General features: G+C 43.5%; 1 protein-coding gene across 8 annotated transcripts in view; it reads right to left on the bottom strand.

Moving 5' to 3' along the window:
• The window catches only part of ANKS1A (ankyrin repeat and sterile alpha motif domain containing 1A), a 227,921-nt gene that overhangs the window by 7,776 nt on the left and 196,145 nt on the right, over window positions 1-24,000 (bottom strand). For all 8 annotated transcript variants that reach the window (XM_027876318.1, XM_027876317.1, XM_027876321.1 and 5 more), the window contains 7 exons: window positions 13,154-13,252; window positions 8,504-8,656; window positions 7,469-7,576; window positions 5,027-5,191; window positions 4,470-4,595; window positions 3,686-3,757; window positions 3,273-3,359 (listed from right to left, as the gene is read on the bottom strand). In XM_027876318.1, coding sequence (XP_027732119.1) covers window positions 3,273-3,359; window positions 3,686-3,757; window positions 4,470-4,595; window positions 5,027-5,191; window positions 7,469-7,576; window positions 8,504-8,656; window positions 13,154-13,252 — 810 coding nt within the window. The remainder of the gene's footprint in view (window positions 1-3,272; window positions 3,360-3,685; window positions 3,758-4,469; window positions 4,596-5,026; window positions 5,192-7,468; window positions 7,577-8,503; window positions 8,657-13,153; window positions 13,253-24,000) is intronic.

Raw genomic sequence — 24,000 nt, 5'->3', positions numbered from 1 at the left:
ATGGTTTGGAACTGTGTTCTCTCAGCAGATCTAGGCCTGGCAATGGTGCTCAGATGACAGAAATGTTTGGAAAACCCAGAACCTCTTCCCTAGGGCCTCCCCACATAACCTCCCCAAGGACTCAGGTAGATGTTTTATTCGGAGAAGGTCTAACAGGCTCCAGGCTTTCTGGGCTGGTCACATGTAACATATGAGTATGAATTTCACCTGAAGTTCTAGCCTCTTCCTGATTTAGGGGAACCCAGACCACTAGGGATGGGTCTTTTTGCTTTTGCTTTGGGCATCCCAATCTAATGACAGCAGCCCCTCAAACCCTTTTCCTCTGGATATAACTTTCACAGAAGTTCTTAGTCCCTCTGTCCACTGAAGAGCCACAGGGAAGAGAGGGGATTCCAAAAGGAAATCCAGGAACCTCAGACAATAGCATGTTCTTCCACAGTCTTAGCCATATGCTGCTCTTTAACCCTTGGGCAGACTTTAGTTGCTATGTTTATTTATTTTGGGGTTTACTGTAGAAGTGATGTCATTGTAATCACCCCACCAAGGCCACTTATTCATTCTACAAGTATTCACTGAGCATCTGCTGGATGCCTGGCATTATACTAGATACCCTGGGTGGGGGTGGGAAGGAAAGACTGAATCTCAAACTCATAAGTAAAATGGAATATAAAAGGCCAGCTCAAATAACTATGCTCCTAACAAGCTACCAGCTGTAGAATCAAGATTAATCGTCCATGTTCCAATTGGCTAGACTAGTCTAGGAACATTACAGAAACAAAGCTAATCTAATAATTTTGCAATTGTTTGGTTCTTTGTAAATTCTAACACCCTCATCTTATTCTAGAGTCCCTGAGGTTGTGTGTTACTAAATTGCCAAGATTTACCCCTACAAACGAAGCTTTGTTTTCCTTTTTCTAGTAGATACATAATCTAATTTGATTTCCTTAGTGAAAGATGTGCAGTTTCAGATAGCTACTCTGACTTTCTCTGGAAGTCCTTTAGACAGGTATATAGGTCTCAGACTTCTAGTGTGAATCAGGATATTTGGCTGGTAAGGGGGAATAAACCATACCAGTCAATAATCCTCTAAGTAATTACTTACTAAATATGTTTCCAATAGAACTGGTCCCCTCCAATACAATGTGAAATGACTACATTTGTTTTGACATATTGTGTTGTGTGGAGAGAGGTTACTGGAAATTACAGTAAAGTAAAAAAAGGAGCATCAATAAAAAACAGCACATACGATACAGCTATTGAGAGGCAATAAAAGGCAGGACAGGGTGAGTGACAAAATGAGCTTGGTGACAGGAAGTGCTAGAGGAGTTCAGAAGAGGAGAGCCCTGAGAGCTCCAGGAGTCAAGGAGAAGCCTTGAAGTAAGAGCTAAGTAGGCAGAGCAGAAGGATGAGGACCCTTCAAGCAGGGGCCAAGAGGCAGCATGACATGGGGATATGATACTGGACTTGCGGTCAGGAAATCCTTTTGTTCGAATGGCAACTGTGATGCTGAATATTAGCTGTTGGGACTCCTGGCAAAGCATGTCACTTTCCCAGGCCTTGGGTCCCTTTTCTATAAAATGAGGAATGAAGCTGTGGGACCTGCCTCAAAGGCTGGCCTGAATCTTCAATGAGATGATGGAAAGTCCTCTGCAAACACAAAGTGCTAGGTGGGTTATTTTTTAACAGCCTAAGTAAGGGAAATAATTCCTACTTCTCCAGTGTTCTAAGGATTACTGAGGACTTGCTTCCCTCACAGCAGCCATGGGAAGCAGTGCAAGGACCGTCATCCCCATTTTACAGATGAGACAACAGGGCACAGAAGTCAGTGACTGGCTTTGGGTCACGTAGCTGTCAAGCTGCAGAGCAGGGCTTCAGCTTGTGTTCTTTTTTTTTTTTTTTTTTTTTAAGGCAATTGGGGTTAAGTGACCTGCCCAGGGTCACACAGCTAGTAAGTGTCAAGTGTTTGGTCTGAGGCTGGATTTGAACTCAGGTCCCCCTGACTTCAGGGCCGGTGCTCTATCCACTACGCCACCTAGCTGCCCCTCAGTTTGTGTTCTTGACTCCAAGACTAGTCATCTCCCGGAATTTCTCCTCTTCTCTTTCTTCTCTTGTCTCTCCTCTCTCTTCTCTTCTTCCTTCCCCTCGCCTCTCCTCTCCTCTCCTCTCCTCTCTTTTTCCTTCCCCTCTCCTCTCCTCTACACTGTGTATTCCAAAGACAGGAAAGAGACTGAGGTAGAGGTGGGCAAGAAGGCTGGAGGGTAGACCGAGGGATATGGAAGGGACTGCAAGCAAGTTGACAACTCTTAAGTTTTATCCTGCAGACAATGGGGAGCTACTGAAGGTTTCTGAAGAGAGGAGTGGTGGTGAAATTGGTACTCCAGGAAGATTTGTCTAGCTCTCTTTGGCCCTTGAAACCTTTATTAGGATGTCTCTAATGTATCTTTCCAGACTTTTCCACATTACTCTCCTTAACACACACTTCATTCCAAACAAAGCAGCGTATTGGTTGGGGCACCTCACCTCTGCCTTACAGAACTGCTCCATCTCAAAGTCTGCTTCAGTGCCATCTCCTAGAGGGGCCTCCTTTAAGTCCCCCCTATACCAAAGTCACTCTGTATGTAGAATGTAAGGTCCTTGAGGGAATGACATTTTCAATTTTGTCTCTGTCCCTCCAGTAGGTAGCATATCGTGCTTGGCACACAGAAGATGCCTAATAAATGCTGGTTAAATTGAACTGAATAGTAACAGTGCCTATAATAGACTAGATCTGGGAAAGACAAGTCAAGGAACCCACACCCAGGAGGCTGCTTGAAGTCCTCAGGCAAGGGAAATGGAGCAGGAAGTCGGTGTTAGCGGGCAGACAAGACCTGATATTTACTTGGATATTGGTGATGAAAGGTAACTTGTCAGATCTCTTCCTCTCAGCAGACAGGAAAGAAAGAATAGGAGCAAGACATTACTTACAACATTGGGCATAGTCACTGGAGCAGCTGATTCTGTTTAAATGTTTGTTTGTTTTATACCAGGGAAGGTTTAGTTCTTGGAAAGGTGACTAGAGATCCAGAAGTGACTGAGTAAAAGCCAAAGTTATCAACAAAACTTAAAGAACAAAGAAAATCCTTGAAGGAGGGTAATGTAGCCATTTCTCAAGCATTAAACTCCTGTGGGTGGATGAGCAGTTTTGGTGGGGGTGGGGGGGCTGTCTAGGAGGATTTAGATTCCCCAACCCAGCAGTGATCAACACCTCCCAGAAGCCCTTACTTGAAACTCACCTTGTTGGAAGCATCAATGAATTTAACCCCTTTGTAGGTGATGGAAAGAATTATGGTTGGGATCTTCTTCATCTGCTCAGTTGATTTCTGTAGGAAACAGGTAAATAAATCTCTGTGATTCCCCTCTTTGGGGATATGCCCAGAATGCCACAGGCTTCTGATTTTTCCTCAGTCTCCAATAGCCAGCACTGACAGGGCCCCAGAGCAGGCAGAGCAGCTGCCCCCATACTCTGATGGCCGAGGCCTCAGAGCTGTCTCTAATGCTTCTGTTGAGGGCAGCTGGGGCAGTGGTGCAAGCTGCTTCTCCTGTGACCATTTGTTCCTGGCTAGGCCAGGCCTGCCCTTTCGGCCACACCTACAACAAACATACTCTTCCTGCTACTTTTTGTCCAGGCAAAAAACTACCAACCTACCCGCATTTTGGCACAGGCATCCTGTGTAGACTCTGTCCCACGAAGATCTTTAATCAGCATAGAGCCCAAATACTGTGAAGAAGATGATGATGACAGGGACAGAGATTAGTCTGGGACCTAGAGAGGGGGTGCAAACTCAGACCCATCTTTCCCAGGTTGAAGATTCCTTTGTAGGGCCTAGAGGTCCTGGCCTTCATTTTCCATGTGTCACTTGTCCAACCTAGGGCTACCTCACAAACAACTCGGGCTAGACCTGAACTCCAGAAGTCATTATCTGGGGGTACTCAGCCATATTTATGTGGTTATCTCCCCTCCCCATCCTATTTCTTCCCAGTGAAAAGCCCCTTCACTCAGCCCTCCTATTCATCCTGCCATAAACATCTCTGACCTTTCAGGCAACTAATTTAGTCTGGCTGAGATTGACACGGGTCAGCAACCTGGTCACAGACAAGGGAGTTAGGGCTTTCACAAGACCTAGAGCAGACTCTGCCAGTGTTTTCCTTGCTCTCTATAGGCAGCACTCTGACCACATTCTCTTCTGCTCCCTCACAGTTTATCTCTGATCATACTCTCCCTTTCATCTTCCACAGGTAGCTCTTACCTATCATTCTCCCTATTCTGCCCTCTGCAAAGGGAGCCATGGGGGGCAGTGGTGTCTGGCCTGCATGGGATAGGGACCATAGAAGAGAAGAGGCCAGATCCACAACCTGCCACTTCTCCAAACAGGCACTCTTATGGTTGCCCCCAGGTATGTGTCTGAAGGAAGGCAGGGAACACCACTCACATTGGCTTCATAACCACAAGATTCGAAGATGAGCTTCTCTGGTTGGTGCTGCCAGCTCTGCACAGGGGCATAAGGAGCAGCCAGGCTCGGGGGCCGAAGGGTCAGTTTGGCCTCCCGGGGATCCTCCTGCCAAGACAGTTACTCAGTTGGAGGGAGGTTTCTCCCTGCTCCTACTCAAGGTCCAGTAATACCCATCAAACCTGTTCACTGTGAACTCTTCCCGAAGTCCTCCCCTCCTCTCCACTTAACACTGAACACATCTTCAATCTCAGAGGAAATGGTTATAATAAGGAGGGCTTCTTGAAATAGAAAGTAATGCCCCAGTCCACACTTCCCATCCCAACAGTGCCATGCAGACCTCTGCCACTAAGGCAACTGTTTTTTAAGGAAGTTTGAACAGGTTGAGGGGTTGGGTCTGAGAGAGTGACACAGACACGTCACTGTGCTGCTCTGAGAATCCCCCACATGCTCTTCCTGATACATTTTGTCCAAGCAAAAAGCAGGACCTGAGTTGGGGAGAGGAAGGAAAAAGGTTCACAGAGACCCCAGACCCTGACCTGTGTCTTAAAGCGCTCAGCTCGGCCGTGGGCAGCTGTGTCGTGACAGCTGTCATGTCGCCTTTTGCCTGTGTCCCCCAAGGGCAGCAGTAGGTCTGATGACCTCCCGGTGCAAGAATCATTTTGGCTCAGGGGAGAGGATGTTTGGGAAAGCAGATCTTGGCACTGTAAGGGGAAAGGAAGAGAAGGTTTTTGGCCTGTCTCAGTGAGAAACATGGATGCAAAGTACTGGGCAGGGAGAATTAGGCAATACAGTGAAAGCTAGGTCTGAACTAGGGACTTGCTGGAAAGCTAATGTTTCTGGCTTACAGACTGTGGAGTGCAGGAGTAGTGAGGGCTAGGCAAGCTTTGGCGTCTTCACAGAATAGCCATGTGCTCCTCAAGGAAACAGAAGAGGGGCCCTATTGAGCAGGTTAAGATCCTTGCAGGCTGCAAAGATTTAACTGCGTCCATCTGCTTTAGACAACCAGCATCCGAGGCTTATTGAGAGCAGGCCTTCAGAGCATAAACAGCACTGGGGTGCTTGCCTCAGTCACTCTGAAGTCCAAACTGAGAGCCTCTTTGGGTTCTCCACTGGCCTTCCCTCCCTGAGACCAACCCCAGGCATGTGAATCCTAAGGAATCTTTAGCCTTGCAAACCCAGCATCTGTTTGTAGTTCACTATCTAGATTCCAGACAGGCGTGGTAGAGAAGAGATGGCAGAAGGATGAGCATTCCAACATACCCTCTCCCCCTACTCACGTCACCAGTGTCTGCTTACTCCTGGTTCTGTGGTCTATCTTCTCTGCTCAGGCTCTTAGAGCCAGCTTGGAAATATACAAACCCATCCTTCTTTTCTCCCTCTTCCAGCTTTCCTATCAAAACCAAACTTGCTACCTAATCCCATAGATTAGAAACTTTTCCCTATTAATGCTTCTTCCCTCCATTCCTGAAGCACTAAGCACACACACATGTGGAGACCCAGAGACAGGAAGATGACCTACCCAGCCACACTCATCTTCCCCCAGGGTAACAGGAGAGGGAAATATCTCCACTTAGGGCCTCTCAACTGAGGTACTTGTGGCAGGGAAAGCAATTAGAGGCAACTGAAGAGCAGATTCCTCCTAGGCCTTTGTCCTTAAGCTATCGGAAATGACAAAATAACAACCTGGGTCACAAGAGGCACAGAACTGTCAGCTCAAAGCAGGTTGGGGGTGGGGGGTGGGGGTGGGGAGAGGTTGGACATTCAAAGCCCTTGCTAGAAACCTCACACCACAGTGATCTAGCCCAAACCTGAGAAACTCTCCAGCTTGTGGCTCCAGGGCCACAGACTTCTGACCACTCTAACCTGCTGAGATCTGAAATTTAAGCCAGAAGCCAATGGCAAAGATGTCCCTAGCAGGGGATGCCTTAGCAGTGCTTTCCTTTCCTCTCTCCTCCATAAATATGAGAATAATTTTGATACTCCTAATCAATTTAATTAATGTTTACTCAGTTCACGTGATTTAATGGGTGTCAGTGATTGTTTTGGTAAGCTAAGGAAAACAGAATAAAAGTTTGATTTGGTTAGTTAAAATAGGAGTTACGTAAGTTAGGATTAATTAACTCTCTATGCATTGACGATTAGATTGCTTTTCATTGACTTATACTGTATTAGGCCTGTTATAAAGATTCAGATTAACTTGTATGTTAATCTTGCCCTACCCCACTCCCCCACTCCTATGAATGTACTATGAGAGCTGTATTTCCAAAAAAACCACTTTCCCCATTTTCTCTGTTCTTTCACGCCTAATATCTGTAACTGCCTGTGGAAAGTCCTAGATCTCTGGTGACTAAACACTGCTGGCTGATGGCCGTACCCAATTGTGGGGTCTGTTCTTCCCCCACCCTTGTCCCCCCTGGAAATGACCTGTCATGGATTGCACTGTCTCGTTCTGTTTTTAGTAATCTTTCAATGTCTATAAAAGCCTGAAGAATACAAGCAGACGGGGTCCTTGACTGCAAAGGAAAGTCTTGGATCAACTGATTAGGGACCACCAGTCGCCCTCATAAACTGATATGTGCTCGGAGTTCTGCCTCAGTGGCTTTTTGTTGCATATTGGAATTCTGTAGCCTACCCTAACCCAGGCAGCCCAGATGAGGAGAGAGTTTACATCTTCGCCCATTCACTTTCCTGAGCCAGGCCTTGGCTCAGGACTTGGAAGACACAAAGTCAAGGACAGTGGATAGAAAGAACAGCTGACCAAGCCCTGCTCCTCATGCCCTAATGGCAGGCCCAAGTCCTCCCCTTCCTCAGCTGAGACAGGAGTCTTCTTTGTAACAGAGCCTGGGCTCTCTATGAAGACAATCTCTTTACTGCCTAAAAGTGAACAGACAAACACATGTGCCTCTTCCCTTCTGTCCCACACCCTTCCATAGAGTTCCCACCCACTGACACTAAGAGATCCCAGCAGCTCAACTCACTCGCAGCTGGGAAAAGCGAGGGGGCTTCTGAGGGGGCTCCTCATAGGGCCGATCTGCAAGAGAGGCGATGATCCGCTTCCGGTGGCCGAGCAGGTGAACCTTTAGCACCTGACAGGTGGGGCAGGAAATGGGTTAGGAACAAGAAATGGGTTTGCTCGACATACCTGAGCTCCTCATGCCACTTGTTCCTCCACAACCAGCCAGATTTTAAGTTGCAACAGTGGGTCATGCGTCAGCGCCACAGAACACTTGGCTTGGAGTCAGGGGGCTTGAGTTTAAATCCTAGCCTGGCAATCACTTCATCACCCCGGGCTTGTTTCCTTATTGGTAAAATGAGGGAGTTTCTAAGGTCCCTTTTAGCTCTAAATTGTGCAATCCTGAGAATGCACCTTGTGGACAGCAGAGCCTCCTCCTCTCCCCTCACTTCACCTCACCAGCCCCCTGTGAGCTCCTGGACACAGCCCCACTTTCAGCAGAGCCTGTTTTGGGCCGCAGGCCCAGTTCCTTGCATCTGGTCCCCTCAGCTGTTTCTGAAGACCCTGAGCCTCCTCCTAGAGGAATGTGTCTTTCATTGAATCCAGTGTCTTCTCAGATCTGGCATCCCAATCTCATGGGACCTGGCCTAGTCATTCTGGTCAGAAAACCCAAGTGGTAGCAGCTGAAATCCCAGGAGTCCTGAGAATGAAGTCATAACACTGAACTGTCTTAGGGGCTCTCAGCAGGTGTCCTGGCCATACTCTCCCACCATCTCTAGTCTCTGAGACTGGGGTTTGGCTATTTCACTTTAGGCTGTCCTTCCAAAGAAGCTTAGCTCAAGCCACCCCAAAACACAGTACAGCAATGGTTCAGCTCAGGCAATGAATGATGATTATGTCTTACTGAAACATCTGGAAGACTCAGCTTGACCTGAGGGGTACCAGAGGAGAATGATTTTCCATGTTCCTCCTACCAATAGTAACCCCTTTTTCCCCGAAGAGGTTCCAGTGTGTGGACTGGCCCACTGGGAGGAAGGCTTAGTCAGTCTGTTATACTCACATTAACCAGCTCCAGTTCCCAGAGGTTTTTCACAGTGTCAATAGAACTGTAGCCACTTGACAGAAAAGACTGGATATAATCCTGCAGCCCCAGAGAGTCAAGCCAGGATGGGACAGATGGCTGGGCATTCCCATCACAGCCCAGAGGTTTTACCTGTAAATGGGAAAGGGAAGTAATGGATGACAGGTGGCACAAGACAAATGACCCAGAGTAGTTCACATTGATCACACCAAAATGCAGCCAGCTGACACAGTGATGGCTCACTCCAGCGAGTTAGACAAACCATCTCAGGTCATGTTGCTCTAGAGTCACCCGGGCTGGGGGAAGAGAGGCTCTCTCAGAGGGCAGAGTAATTCAGAGGTGATTCTAGAATACTGAGAACCAGCCCCAGTTGTTCTCACCATGGCCAGGGATCTGATAAAAAATACAATCGTTCCTGTGATACTGAAAATAATTCTGCTTGCAGTTGTGCTGACACAGGAAGATGGGGTGGGGGGAAGAAGAAGGGGACATTCAGCTTAATACTTCTAGCTAACATTTCCCAGACTTTCAAATCCGTTCAGCTTATATGTGGGTCATGGACCCACTGGGCAGTCTGGTATAGCCCAAGGATCCCTTTTCAAAATGATCTGAAATGCATAAAATGGTTAGGATTATAAAAAGAATCAATGATGTTGAAATAAAAATGTATTTTTTTCCATACAAGTTCACAGACCTCCTGAAATCTATCCACAAGACCTGGAGGGTCCACAGACCCCAGGTTAAGAAGCCTTGCTCTAACTGCATGCAGGTTCTTTGGGTATAGAGGAAGAAAGATAGTATAAGTAGGAATAGTTAGCTTTCTACTTCACTTTAGTTTCAAGAAACCAAAGGTCTTTTCAAATACAGTAATGCTTGTGATGAAACATATTACCCACCTTCAGATAGAGAGGTGATGGATTTTAACATGGTCAATGTGGGAATTTATTTTGCTTTACTATACATGTTTGTAATAGGCTTTGTTTTTCCTGCTTTCTCATTGAGGTGGGGTGTTAGAGGGAAGGAGAGAATGCAGATCTTAAAATAAAATAGGATTTTTTTAAAAAAGGAAAAAATTTTGAAGTTAAACAAATGGAGCCATGTAGGTTGTAGTCCAAAGAGGCAAAGGTGGTTGGCCCTTGGCCCCACCCGGGGGGTAAGAAGGCTGGAAGGGCTTTTGTTGGTCCTTGAGTTAGACTCATGGCCCTCTTACTTAGGGGAGCAGCTGTCTTCCCATGCTCAGATCCCCCAGCACTTCTTGTGCTGATGTCCAGCTTGTCAATGTGGATTTGTCAGAAGCATAGGAATGCATGGTCTGGCAATCCCACAGCTACCAGCCCTATGGTGTCGTAGATAGAAGCTGGATTCAGAGTCAGGAAGACCTAGGTTCAAATCCTGCCTTGGATACTTGCTGTGTGACCCTGACAAGTACCTTAACATGTGTGGGTTTTAGTTTCCTCATAGATAAAATGAGGGGCTGAACCTGATAGCCTCCAAGGTTCTTTCTAGCTCTCAGTCCAATCTTTATTTCCTTTTGGATGGCTGAGACCTGGGGCTCCTCTCCAATGGTCATATGTAAACACCACTTGTACTCCTCAATCAGGAGAGCCCTGCAAGTGGGCCCTAAGAGGTGAAAGTCAGTTCTGAGTGGGATCACAGATTTCTGAGATGAGCAGACCTCTTCCAACACTAGTAGGACCTCTCTCTCCCATGGGCTCTTCTGGGCCTAGGCAACTTCCCTGCATCTCAGATTGCCTGGAGGGACATTATGACCCCTAATGAACCCTTAAGACATGGCTAGGAACTCAAAAAGACCTTATGAAACTCCTCTGGTCCAGTTGGAGAGGCTTTACTGCATCAAAAAGGACAAGATATGTCTAGGACTATGCCCTGAAGCAAAAGGTCCATTCAGGACGTGGTCCTAGATACATCCGTGAGAAAGAAATGGGGGTGAAGAGAAGATTCAGGGAAGACAACCGTCTTCAAGACTTATTTGAAGATCTGGACATCCAACCCCATAGGCTCTGGCCAGATCATCAGTCATTTATTAAGTGCCTACTATGTGCCAGGCACCATGTTATGCTTTAGAGTTATAAAAAAAAGACAAAGACACAGTCCCTGCTGTCAAGGAACTTACATTCTAATGAGGGAGCAAACATGCAAGCAACTACAACTATGTACATACAAGATAGACACACACACTATTTAGTTGTTATTACTATCCCCATTTTACAGATGGGGAAACAGAGGCAAACAGGGGTTAAGTGACTCACCCAGGGTCACACAGCTGGTAAGTGTCTGAGGCTGGATTTGAACTTGGGCCCAGTTCTTGATTCACTCTGCCACCAGCTGTCATTACATCTATATATGATCAATCCCTAGTAACCTTCCAGAGGAGCCTAATCTGAGAAGTGGGCTTTACCATGAAGCCATGTCCTAATGAGACCAAGAGGTTCTTTGCAATGTGGTGTGTGTATGTGTGTCTATATATGTGTATCTGGGAGTGACAGACAGACAGACAGATAGATAGAATAAATGGAAGGTAATCTTAGAGCAGAGGTTCCCAAAGTGGGTGATACCACCCCCTGTGGGGTGCTAGAATGATCCAGGGGGCATTTGTAGCCTTGGGTGCAATTGGGGGGAGGAGGCATTGAATAAATATAAGGGGGCAGTGGAAGCAAAGGAAAGAAGAGAAGACAAGGAAATTTTGAATAACCATTCATACATGTTTCATCTGTTGTGTAACAGAATTAAAGTCATAGTGATTACGTTATTTTCCAAATAAACACACAAAACATAAGTTATAAAGTCCGCCAACAGGTCTTAATAAGCAAGTGTTGGCAGATGAGGGTGTCACACATTGTTGGGAAGTCCAGCATGCATTGGCAGGAATATGTGCATGTAATGACTTGTTTACAATATGATACCATACAGTTAAAAGAAGCAAACATTGCATCATCAAAATTTCAGTACAAGAAATTCCCCCACAAATTTATAATAAATTATTAAATTTAAGATGTGTCATTTAAAGAAAATTTATATTTTTTTGAAATGATACAAATTTTTTTAAAAAACCATTTAAGCGTTAAAGAAAGTAAATTTCCAGGGGGCACTGAGTAATTTTTTTTTTAAAGGGGGCAGTAGGCCAAATAAGTTTGGGAACCTCTGTCTTAGAGCAAAGGCATTTGTTGGGGGTGGAGATTGAGAAGGGATTATGAAGGCCTTCTGCAGAAGGTGGGATTTAAACTAACTCTTGAAGGAAACTAAGATGTGGAGGTGAAGAGGGAGAGCACTTCAGGCACAGACAGTGAAAAGGCATAAAGATGGGCAATGTGCAAGGAACATCAAGGAAGCCAGTATGGCTGGATTACAGAGTACATTACAGGTAGCTGGTGGCATAGTGGATCAAGAACTGGGCGTGCAGTCAGGAATACCCAGTTCAAATCTGGCCTCAGACACTTAACTAGCTGTGTGACCCTGGGTGAGTCACTTAACCACTGTTTGCCTCAGTTTCCCCATGTGTAAAATGTGGATATTAATAATAAATAAATAGCCACTATTTCCCAGGGGTATTGTGAGGACTAAATGAGATAATATTTGTAAAATGCTTAGCATAGAGCCTGGCACATAGTAGGTGCTATACAAATGGTAAATATCATCATCATCTAAAAATATTGCAAGATTTAACATTTGATCCTGAAGACAATAGGGAGCCACTGGAATTTATTGAATAGAGGAGTACTATGGTCAGACCTGTACTTCAGGAACATCACTTTGGTAGCAGAGTGGAGGATGTATCAGAGTAGGGATAGACTTCAGCCAAAGAGATCAATTCAGAAGGCGACTGTAACAGTCCATGCATGAGACGATGAGGGCCTGCACCAGGGTGGCAGTTGAGTGAGGGAAGAACAGAGGGCATATAGAAGAGATATTGAGAAGGTACAAATTACAAGATTTGACAACAGACTGGATACGTGGAGTGAGTACAGATGAGGAATCAAGGATGACTCCAAAGTTGTAAGCTTGGATGACTAGAAGGATGGCAGTGCTCTAGACAACAGAGGGAAGTTGGGAAGTGGGGAAAGTTTGGGGGTTGGGGTGGGGAGGGGAGAAGATGATTTTCTTTGGACTTGATGGATTTGAAACTGGCTATCTATGGAGCTATCCAGTTTGAGATGTCCAATAGGCAGATGGTGAAGTGAGTCTGGAGATCAGGAGAGAGTTGTCAAAGCTGAATAAACGGAAGTGACAATGATCTGAATAGAGATAATAATTGAATCCATGGAAGCTGATACAATTATGAATCAAGATAGCATAAAGGGAGAGGAGGGCCAAGGAGGATAACTAGAGTCAGAGTCAGGGTGCAAAAGGGGGGAAGGGGGGCATGGGGTGGAGAAAATTGTGGCTCCACAAAAGAAAGAATTAAGCTGTCCAAAAGTCTGATGGGCTATTGTGAGAGGTAATGAGCTCCCTCCTCACAGGAGGTGTTCAAGGCCTGGCTGACTGCTCATCAGGGCTATTATAAAGGGTATTCCTGTTTCAGTAAGAGCTGATTCAGTGACTCCTTGTGACCATCCTTTTCCCTTGCTTTTGGCTCAAACTGAAGCAGGAAGGACCCTGGAGAGTTTTTACCTTAGGCAATGATCTTGCAGCCTGGAGAAGCTTCCGCCGATGCTGGGGTTCACTGATCCCAATGTCTCGGAGGTCCTGGTCTTCCATTACGTTACTCCCCTGAAAGCAGAGAATAAGAGAGTTTTAATAGAAATGGTGGCTTCCCTGACAATTAAAGGCCTACTAAAGAGACTGCTCTAAATTTCTTCCCTTACTGAAAGGAATACTAGAGGTTATCTCCTAGATTTCCTCACATAACTAGCCCAGTACGGTTCAATCCAAGGTAATTTGGAGCCAGGAAGACCTGAGTTTGAATCCTGATGCAGATATTTACCAGTTGTGACCCTTAGCAAGTTACTTAATCTCATTCAGCCTCCATTTCTTCACCTGTAAAATGGGGATAATAATATCTACTTCCCAGGGTTGTTGTGAGGATCAAATGAGATAATATATGTAAAGTTCTGCATACTTTAAAGTGCTATGTAAATGCTAGCTCTTGTTATTCAATAACATTATTATTATATATGACATGTAACATAATAATCTATAGCACCATCATCATTATTGTTGTTATACCAGTATAAGGTCCCTAGCAGCAGGGGCTGCTAAAGGTATTCTGAGTTCTTTGAAGGATTTGGCCCACAGGAAAATCCATTTTCATTTGAGGGAAAACTTTCTCTGGGGCAGAGAAAAGAAGCCAGATTCCAGGTCATGGAGGAACACTGAAGAATGACCCAGTCAGATGAGCATTCTCAGACCAACACTACCTCATGCACAGAGAAGGCTTAACACATGTCAGCTGAATTGAACTCAATTAGTCTTGTTAACAGATAGCAACAGTGAACAATTTGGGGGACGTGGAATTTATTGTATTTTGGTGGTACTATGACTTAGGCCAGACCTCTTCCTTTTGACCCATGTGATACCACTGCTGAAACAATGACCTTTAGGAAAATCTGACCTGCCAAAATAGAGAGTAAAGAGATTCCTCTATTTCCCTGCCTTAAATGTTGCCCTCCAGAGCTCAGATGCTCATGGACAGTGGGCAGCATGACTGGCGTCACAAGTCCCTAGTTCTAGCCCCAGCTTCACCACTTACTTGCTGTGTCAATGCCCCTTTCTTTTTTTTTCCCTTAATTTATTTTAGTTTTCAACATTCACTTTCATAAGCTTTTGAGTTTTAGATTTTCTCCCCCTCCCTCCCCAAAATGGCATGTAATCTGATATAGGCTATACATATATATTCCTATTAAACATATTTTCACATTAGTCATGCTGTAAGGAAGAATTAGAACCAATAGGAGGAACCACAAGAAAGAGAAAATAAAACAGAAGAAAAAGAATAGCAAATAGTATGCTTTGATCTGCATTCAAACTCCATAGTTCTTTCTTTGCATGTGGATATCATTTTCTATCATGAGACTTTTGGAAGTGTCTTACATCCTTGCTTTGCTGAGAAGGGCTAAGTCCATCAAAGTTAGTCATCGAACAATGTGGCTGTTACTGTGTACAATGTTCTCCTGGTTCTGCTCACTTCACTCAGCATCAGTCCATACAAGTCTTTCCAGGTTTTTCTGAAGTCCACTTGCTCATCATTTCTTATAGCACAATAGTATTCCATTACATTCATATACCACAACTTGTTCAGCCATTCCCCAATTGATGGGCATCCCCTCAATTTCCAATTTTTTGCCACCACAGAAAGAGCTGCTATAAATATGTTTTGTATGGGTGGGTTCTTTTCCCTTTTTTATGATCTCTTTGGGATACAACCCTAGAAGTGCTATTGCTGGGTCAAAGGGTATGCACATTTTGATAGCCCTTTGGGCATAGTTCCAAATTGTTCTCCAGAATGGTTGGATCAATTCACAATTCACAACAATGTGTCAATGCCCCTTTCACAGCCTCAGCTTCCTCACCTGCTGAATACAGGAGTTGGGCTAGATAATCTCTAAAACCTGACATCCTGTAATTCTAGGGAAGTTAAGTTACTGGCAGCCTTGGGTAGAAAGAACATGAGTCAATTTAGTTTGTATGGACTAAACAGCACAGTCCCATGAAATTTTAAAATATAATTTATTTTTAAAAGTTTTAGGGATACTTATAGGGATAACACCAGTTATTTCCTGATAGACTACTTCTTCCCTTCTGGCTCTGCTGTCCACCTCTGCCTCCCCCGCCCCCAATAATCCTCCCATGTAACAAAAGAAAACTTGATTGACAATGCAACTGTCTCAAAGCTTATGCAACATCCTGCACCTGTAGTCACCTACCTTTCTACAAAGATGAAGGAAATGTCTTTCATCATTCGTTCTTCAAGACAGTAAACAGTCACAGCAATTCATCAGAATTCAGTTGTCTTGTGGTATTTTTGTTTACACTATTGCAGTCCTTGTGTATATTTTCTTGGTCCTACTCTTTTCACTCTTCAATTCATATGTGTTACTGTACCATAAGAAATAATATGAGGGACATGTTCTCAGAAGCTTTGTTTCTAAGAATTTCCTCATTTTCTTTCTTATGATGCAGTAAATTCCATTGTATTCAGATACCATAATTTGACCAAACATTTCCCTAAGTGATGGGCATCCACATATCTTCTGTTTTTTGTTACCTCAAAATACTTTGGTTTATATGAGACCTTCCCTTCTCTATGACCTCCTTGGCAGTATATGCCCAGAACTGGGATAGCTAAGTCAAAGGGTATAGATGATTTAGTCACTTTTCTTACCTTCATGAAAAAATTTGAAAGTTGGCTTAAAAAAACAAACAAAACACCCAAGAGACTGCCATGTTTCCTTAGAGAGGGAGGGTGAGGATGGTGGTTCTGTGATTTCTGAGAAAGACTAGAGCTAATTCTCTCCTTTGTCCCTGTTTTTCCATTTCCTTGTCCCCAGCAATTATGTTGGTATATAAACTCCTAAAGCTATCTCAATCTAGTAACATTAGGGGAGATAGCAGCAATCCATTGGAGATCATATAATGAGGCTTCTGGATATCTCATTCTGTCCATGCCACTAGGCAGTGGAAGTTGGAAGCCTCAGTGACTCTGGGAACATCCACCCCTATGGAACAGGTAACACCAAGAATTTTTAGAACACCCCCCCTTCCCTTAGCAGGTTTCAGAAAATCACTTCAGTAAACAACAGTTCTGGGGGACCAACTGTTTGGAGAGTACTAGGGACCAATTTTGATTACATAAAATGTAAAAGACTTTGCACAAACAAAATCAATGCAGTTAAAATCAGAAAGGAACGAGTTAGCTCAAGTGGGGGGGGGGAATCTTTTCAGCAAATTTCTCTGATAAAGGTCTTATATATAAGATATATAGTGAACTGATTCAAATACATAAGAATGGTAGCCATTCCCCAATAAATCAATGGTCAAAGGATATGAACAGGTAGCTATCAAAGAAACTGAAGCAACCTACAACCATATGAAAAAAAAAATGCCCCAAATCACCAATAACATGAGAAATGCAAACTAAACTGTAAGGTTCTACTTCACATTTCCCAGAAGAGGTTGTGGGAAACAGCAACATAGTAATACACTGCCGGTGAAGGTATGAAGTGACCCAATCACTCTGGAAAGCAATTTGAAACTATCTTTACCCCCACCCTACCACTCCCCAGTCTCTGTCAATAATGCCACAACTAGGTCCATAACCCAAAGAGATCAAAGAAAGAGGAAGAAGACCCATTGTACAGAACAACTACGATCTCTTCTTGTTACAGAACTGGAAGGTGGGGCACTGACCCTCCCCACCCCATCCCCACCTAACCATCCTTCAAGATTCAGCTCAAGCCTCAGTGAATAGGCCCATGATGTTGCCTCTAACTATTCCCAGCATTCACTCATCTCCCCCTTTTCTAAACTCCTAGTGCAATCACTGTCACAGCATCGTATACATTTTGTGCCTTTTCTCTTTAACTACTGGAGAAGCTCCTTGAAGAGAGCACAGATTCTCAGTGACCGTTTCACTGAATGCCTGGCAGAGAGAATTTTCATATGTACTATGACAAGCACTAATGCCCTTGGGGAGAGCCTGCTGGGCTAGAAAGCCTGATGGGTACTATCTTCCACATAGATTAAAATGAGTCCTCCCTTTCTCTTCCCAAGAATGTTCCTATGTGGGTGAGGTCTTCAGTGAAATATGAAATTGGCTACATCTGTTCATAGAGACATTGTCATCTTCAAGCTATTATTTCATCCAAATGAGGCTATTTGAAAGCTTTGTGAAGTTCCAGAAGCCAAACAGCTTCCTGCTAATCAGATCCTTCATTCTGCCAATTTGCTGGTGATAAGAGCCCAGCCTGGCCCATTTCATCTAGAAGTCCTAAAAAGACCTCCAGTGGGGCAGATAGTTATCTCAGTGGATAGAGCTCCAGCCTTGGAGTCAGGAGGACCTGAATTCAAATCTGACCTCAGACACTTTACATTTACTAGCTGTGTGGCCCTGGGCAATTCACTAAACCCCAACTGCCTCACCAAAAAAGCAAATTAAATAAATTCTAAAAAAAATAAAAAGACCTCCAGAAAAAAAGCCCCTCTTCCCTCTTATTTAGCTTTCTTCTCCATCAGGAAACACCCCCTTAATACGGAAAAAAACACCTTCAAGAAAAGCCAGAAGGTTGAGGGTTCCCAATCTAATCTGTCAATCAAACTTTATTGCCTCATAGGGTCTTAGTATTTAGAACTGGAGGGGAATCTAACGTTACCATTTTACAGATGAGGTAACTGAGGCCCATAAGAGGCTGACTGACCAAAGTCACACAACTAGAAAGTGGAAGAGGTGGGGTCCAGGGTCATATCATGACTTCATTATGATGCTTCCTTTACTGCCTCCTGATGACTGAGAAACTGATCCTTAGGAAATTTCTTTCCATGTTCAAGGTAGCTAATTAAATTATGTGTGCAGGGACTGACCTCCTAGCCAAGACCAGGACGTTTTCCATAAATGTCCAGTGATGCTCCCCTATGGCACTATGGCAATAGTAATTTTGGGGATTATTTTCAGGATTCCACTTCCCCCATCCCCACTGATGTGGCACCCAGATTGCATCCCAGGGAGCATAAAGGGTTCCAGGTAGAACTGGTGCCTAATGGGATCCCATTTCCCCTTCCCTTTGCCCCAAAGTTCACCCAAAATCTTCCTGCTAATGCTCCTTATCCCCTCCAGGCTGGACACTGATTGCTACCCCATCTCCACCCTTGCTAGAGCAAAGCAGAATCTGTCCATCCTGACCAACAGGTTCACACTCCCTCTTCCAATAGTGATTGGTTACTCCTGTGGGGCAGACATCCCAACGCAGCCCACGAATTCCTGGTCCTTGCTACCTAGCCTGTAGCTGTACCCTTTAAACCTCTGGGTCTTTCCTTCTATTTTGTAGCTGAACTTTCCTCCTAAATGTATTATCTCTCCCAGTTGGAGTGTGAACTCCTTTGAAAGGAAGAAATGTTATATTTTTTCTATTTGTATCCCCATCATCCAGGACAGTGCTTGGCACAGAGTAAGCCCTAAATAAATGTTTTTTCCATTCACCCATAATGGTTTAACCAGTACTCGATTGGGGACACAAAGATAAGACTGCCTTGTATGGTCTAAGGAAGTTTACTGGCTACAACAGAAGGAGGAAGGAAAGTTTTTGATACAAACAAGAGGAGAGCATTGATCTGGGAGGTTCCCAAACGCTTCACTGATATAACAACCACAACGTCACCATTAGCAAAGATGTATGTTTAAGTGCCTTCCTGTCCAGAAATGCACCATAGTCTAGTAGAAAAAAAATGCTGGAAATAGAATCAGAGGACCTGGGTTCAAATCCCTCCTAAGCTATTTACTTTCCTACATGGGCTTTTTTCTTGTCTGAAAAAATGAAACAGTTGGACTAAATAAACTATAACGTCCTTTTCCAGCTCTATATTTGGAACATGTAAGGGAATCCATTATTTACTCCTGGGTGGGAGGAGGTGATAGCAAAACCTTTCAACTACCTCACATAACATTAGAGGATTTAAGAGTGGCCAGGTCTCCCTTGTAGCTGGCAGAAGGTCACCTAGGGAATGTGGGGAGCTCCTTAGCTCATTTTGGGGAAAAAAAAAAAAAGCAAATACAAGAATGACCTGGGAAACACCCAGGAGTTGACACGAAGATCGGGTATTGGAGTTTGCAATCCAGATTCCAAACTCCCCCAGACAATTTTGCCCATGGACAAGAATGCTGGACTTGGAATCAGAAGACCTGGGTTTGGGTTCCATCTCTGAGAGCTGTGTGACCAGATAAGTCATTTGACCTATCCAGACATCAATGCCCTCATCTATAAAATGAGAACAATAACATCTGCACTACCTACCTTATAATATTGCTGTAGAAAAAGTACTTTGTTAAAACAGAAAGACTGATATAAAAATGAACTGTTACTATTGTTATTATTAAAGTGCATGTTCCTCACACTTGCCTTGTGGCACCAGGTATTTTGTGTTTAATTCAATAAATATCCATTAAGCATTTAATCTGTGCTTATTCATATCTGTTTAGTCCTAGGGTATTCAGGATGTCAATACGTAAAGTGTGAACACAGCTAGTAATCTCAGCGCCTGAAGTAGTGCTGATAGGGCACCTCAGGGTCACAGGATGTCACACATGTCCAAGCAACTAAAGTAGAAAAGAAGTGACCATTAAAACCACACTAGAGCCTCTTCAAAGAAGCTTTGTTGTGGAGCACTGCCCCTATGAGAAACTCAACCCCTATAAGGTATGCCTGCCTGCTGAAAAACCCCTTGTAATGTAAACTAGCTGGATGCTTTAACAGGGAAATTTAACAACTGAATCAAGATGATGGAAATCCCTATCCACCTCCAGATATGTGACAGGTTCTAGTACATCTAGAACATCTAGTACATCTTCCTGGAATACTCTATGTAGGCATTTTACAAATGAGCACCAGGTCATTTCAATATAGAGGGAAATATTCTTAGCATAATGAAAACTGAACTACACAGGGATGAGCCATGGATAATGGGATGCAAATTGTTGGATAGGTAATAAGGGAATGTCTCAATAATCAAAACATTTCTTTCTTGATTTTTTTTCTTTCTTTTCTGGTTACTAAAACTTAATTAGCCTTATAGCCCATCTGGCAATTTACATGCAATTATCCACTGTACTTTGTATGGCTACTAAGATACTCGAAGCAACATTCAACAAGGCTATAATCAGAATTAATTCTTGCATCCATCCTACTTACAAAAGTAGTCCCCTAGGAAGCGCTCTGCTGAACTAGTCTATCAAGATCAAGTAAATAACAATGACTTCCATACTCTAAGCTATTAGAGAAGTAGGAGTAACACTAATAAATACACTCATATGTCTACCAGCACTGTTAAAGTTTACTGCTCATTCAGAATTAGAAAACAAACACATGTAAGTAAACGTGTCTGCCTTAACAAACGTGACCAAACAATCCAGCTGAAGTTTCCATTGTCACAGAAGAGGAGAGAAGTTAGAAGTTAGCTGACTTTTTAAAAAACAGCATCAATCCAGCCCAACAAGGAAAAGAAAGCTAACTGTAGAGGTTGATTTAGCTTCCCTGCCTCCTGCCCCTGAAAAGTCAGAAACTAGATTTCCTAAGTGCTTAGCCTCTGAAAAAGAAATGCACTGTGACTGGAACTCTAAGTCACAACCCAACTTCACTGGCTATGAGACAATAAATAAGATAGGTACTATGTCTTATCTCAACTTCTACCTTATGGAGTGCTGAGCTCAATTTTCTGCACATGCCAGATAATTAATGTTTGTTAAATAAATGAGTAAGTCAATCTGAGGCCCAGAGAGTCAGAAGGGCTGGTTACACCTAAAGAGCAAGGTCAAAGAAAGAGAGCTCACTGATTCTTTAGCAAGGTGGAGTCCTACAGAGTTCAGTGCTGACCTTCCTTGTCCACTTGTATGGAAAGGTATGGGACATTTCTAAGCATTCTTATCCTCTCCAGCTCACTAGAAATTTAGGATTCAACCTTGAGTTTCTCAGCTCTAATAAGTGAGCCTTCTCTTGCTCGGGGTTCAAGTCTCCACACCACCTCTCATACTCTCTTTCTGTTCCCCACTGCTTTCCAGCACCCCTTTGTGGTTCCCCCCCCTTCTCTCCCTCCCTCTCATCTTTCCTTCCCCTTGTCTTTCTTTCATTCTTTTCTTCTCCTCCTTCTATTATTTGTCGATCTATGGAAGGTGGCAGGTCCTATACTTTCATACAGAGGCCACAGCAGCAATGGTTGACCACCTTGGGTTATTTAAAAAAAAATTTTTTTTTGAGTTTCTCTGTAAAGGTCTCATTTCTCCAATATATAGGGAACTGAGCCAAATTGATAAAAATAAGAGCTACTACCCAATTAATAGATGGTCAAAGGATATAAACAGGTAGTTTTCAGAAGAAATCAAAGCTATCAATAATCATATAAAAATGCTCTAAATCATTAATAATTATAGAAATACCAATTACAACAACTCTGAGGTGCTACCTGACACCTATCAGATTGGTTAAGAAAAGGAAAAGGACAGAAAAGGAAAATGACACATGTTGGCGGGGATAATAGTGGAAAAATAAGTAGGCCAATGCTCTGCTGGTCGAATTGTGAACTGGTCCAACCATCCCCAAGAGCAATTTGGAACCATGCCCAAAGTGCTATAAAATGGAATATCCTTTAACCCAGAAACACCATGAGTAGGTTTGTACTCCAAAGATATCAAAGAAAAGAGGAAAGGACCCTATTTGTACAAAAATATTTACAACAGTTCTTTTTGTGGTGGCAAAGAACTAGAAATTGAGGGGATGCCCATTAATTGGGGAATGGCTGAACAAGTTGTGCTGTATGATTGTGATAGAATAAAAATCAACTCTGAAAAGACTCAGCTACTCTGATCAATATAATGATCCATGACTATTCCATAGGACTCATGATAAAAATGTTATCTACCTTCTGACAGAGAAGTGATGAACTCTTGAGTATGGATTGAAGCATTTTTTTCCCACTTTTTTTTGGGGGGGGGGGAGAAAAAAGGGTTATGTTGCAATATGTTTTAAATGACTTCACATGTATAATGGATATCATATAGTTTTTCTTTTCAATAAGTGGGGGACTGGAGGGAGGGAATTTGGAATTCAAAAATGTTTAAAATATGTTAAAAATAAATTTAAAAATTTTTTTGGAAGTTTAAAATAAAGTCCTGGATACTTAGCTTCCAACTCTACCCAGAGCTGACCCTGAAAACAAAAGTTTGATTTCACGTTCTCCCACTTGCCCTAAAAGCAAAATCTTGGGTTAGATCATTTAAACTAAGTGGGTCTTATGGGACCCTCTAGAAGTATTGTGTCAGCTCACTGGAGCAAGCTACTCTGGGGCACAGGAGTGACAGCAGATGCACTCAATCTGGTTTCCAGATTGAAATGTACAAGAATACAATGGTTGTGAAGCCCAACTCTGAGCATTGTCCCCAGCTACCTCATAAGCAGAAGCTGAATAGCTTTGGGCAATGCTATATGACTATGTATATGACTACATTTCTCAAAGATTTCTGGAAGTCTGGTGACCAGCATAGCAGGAAGAAGTGGGAAAAGTTCCAAAAGGCTTTTGGAGACTCACTTCATACCCTTAGCTAATAATAATGTATAAGAAAGAACTTTGAAAAATTATAAAGCAATATATAAACAACAAGGTGGCATTATTAACAGAAGGTTGGTACTATCAGTAATATAGACCTTGTGCTCTATTCATGAATAATTCTAGCACCCAAGAAAAAATATCTGCCATATGATCCCAAGAGTAGCAGCAATTTGGTTGTGGTTACAGAAGGACAGTATCTCAGGAATCTTCCTGGGGTTCCTCTAGTGCAGAAGAACAGGGCATGAATACCCCATGTCCTACTGAATGCAAGGGATTTTGCTCCCATAAAGCTGAAACTGAAGAATCACTTTTTACCTCTTAATTAGCACAGGTAGCTAGAGGGACTAACCCTGAAGCTCATTGTTTCTACTGAAATCTAGTAGAAAGAAAAATGTGAGTCTGGAGACCTAGATTCTAGTCTAAGGAAGGAGGAATAAGAGAATCAGCATGTCTACGCATCCACCTGGCATTGTGTTAAATGCTTTAAAAAATATTATCTCATCTTATTCTCACAATAACCCAGGAGGTAGGTGCTATTATTGTCTCTATTTTGCAGTTGAGAAAACTAAGGAAGACAAAGGTTAAGTGACTTGTCCAGGGTCACACAGCTAGTAGGAAGTGTCTGAGGCTAGATATGAACTCAAGTCTTCCTGACCTGAGATTTGATGCCCTCTCCACTATGCCACTAGGTGCCTCTCAACTTTTACTGGAATTGGGAAGACCTGAGCTCAAATCTGGCCTCAGACACTTACTAGCTGTGTGACATCAGGCAAGTCACTTAACCTCTCTTTGTCTAGGAAGCATCTAGAGGCTCAGTAGATAGAGCACTGGGCCTGGAGTCAGGAAGACCTGAGTTCAAATGTGGTCTCAGACACTCACTAGCTATGTGACTGGGCAAATCACTTCACCTCCAATTGCCTTAATCCACTTGAGAAGGAAATGGCAAACCACTCCAGTATCTCTGCTAAGAAAACCCCAAATGGGATCATGAAGAGTCAAACACAACAAAAATGAATGAACAACAACCTGCTCTAAAGTTAGGGTGAGGTAAAGGGCCACTCTGTCACCTGTGTCTAGAGCCTCCATGCACTTTAATGGTATACTAACTGAACATGCTTTGAGAGAGAGAAGAGGGAGAGAGAGAGAGAGAGAGAGAGAGAGAGAGAGGGAGAGAGAGAGAGAGAGAGAGAGAGAGAGAGAGAGAGAGAGAG

This window comes from Vombatus ursinus, unplaced genomic scaffold (genome assembly GCF_900497805.2).
Source record: "Vombatus ursinus unplaced genomic scaffold, bare-nosed wombat genome assembly UNPS02014811.1, whole genome shotgun sequence".
Lineage (NCBI taxonomy): Eukaryota > Metazoa > Chordata > Mammalia > Diprotodontia > Vombatidae > Vombatus > Vombatus ursinus.
This window is presented reverse-complemented; position numbering and strand designations above follow the sequence as displayed.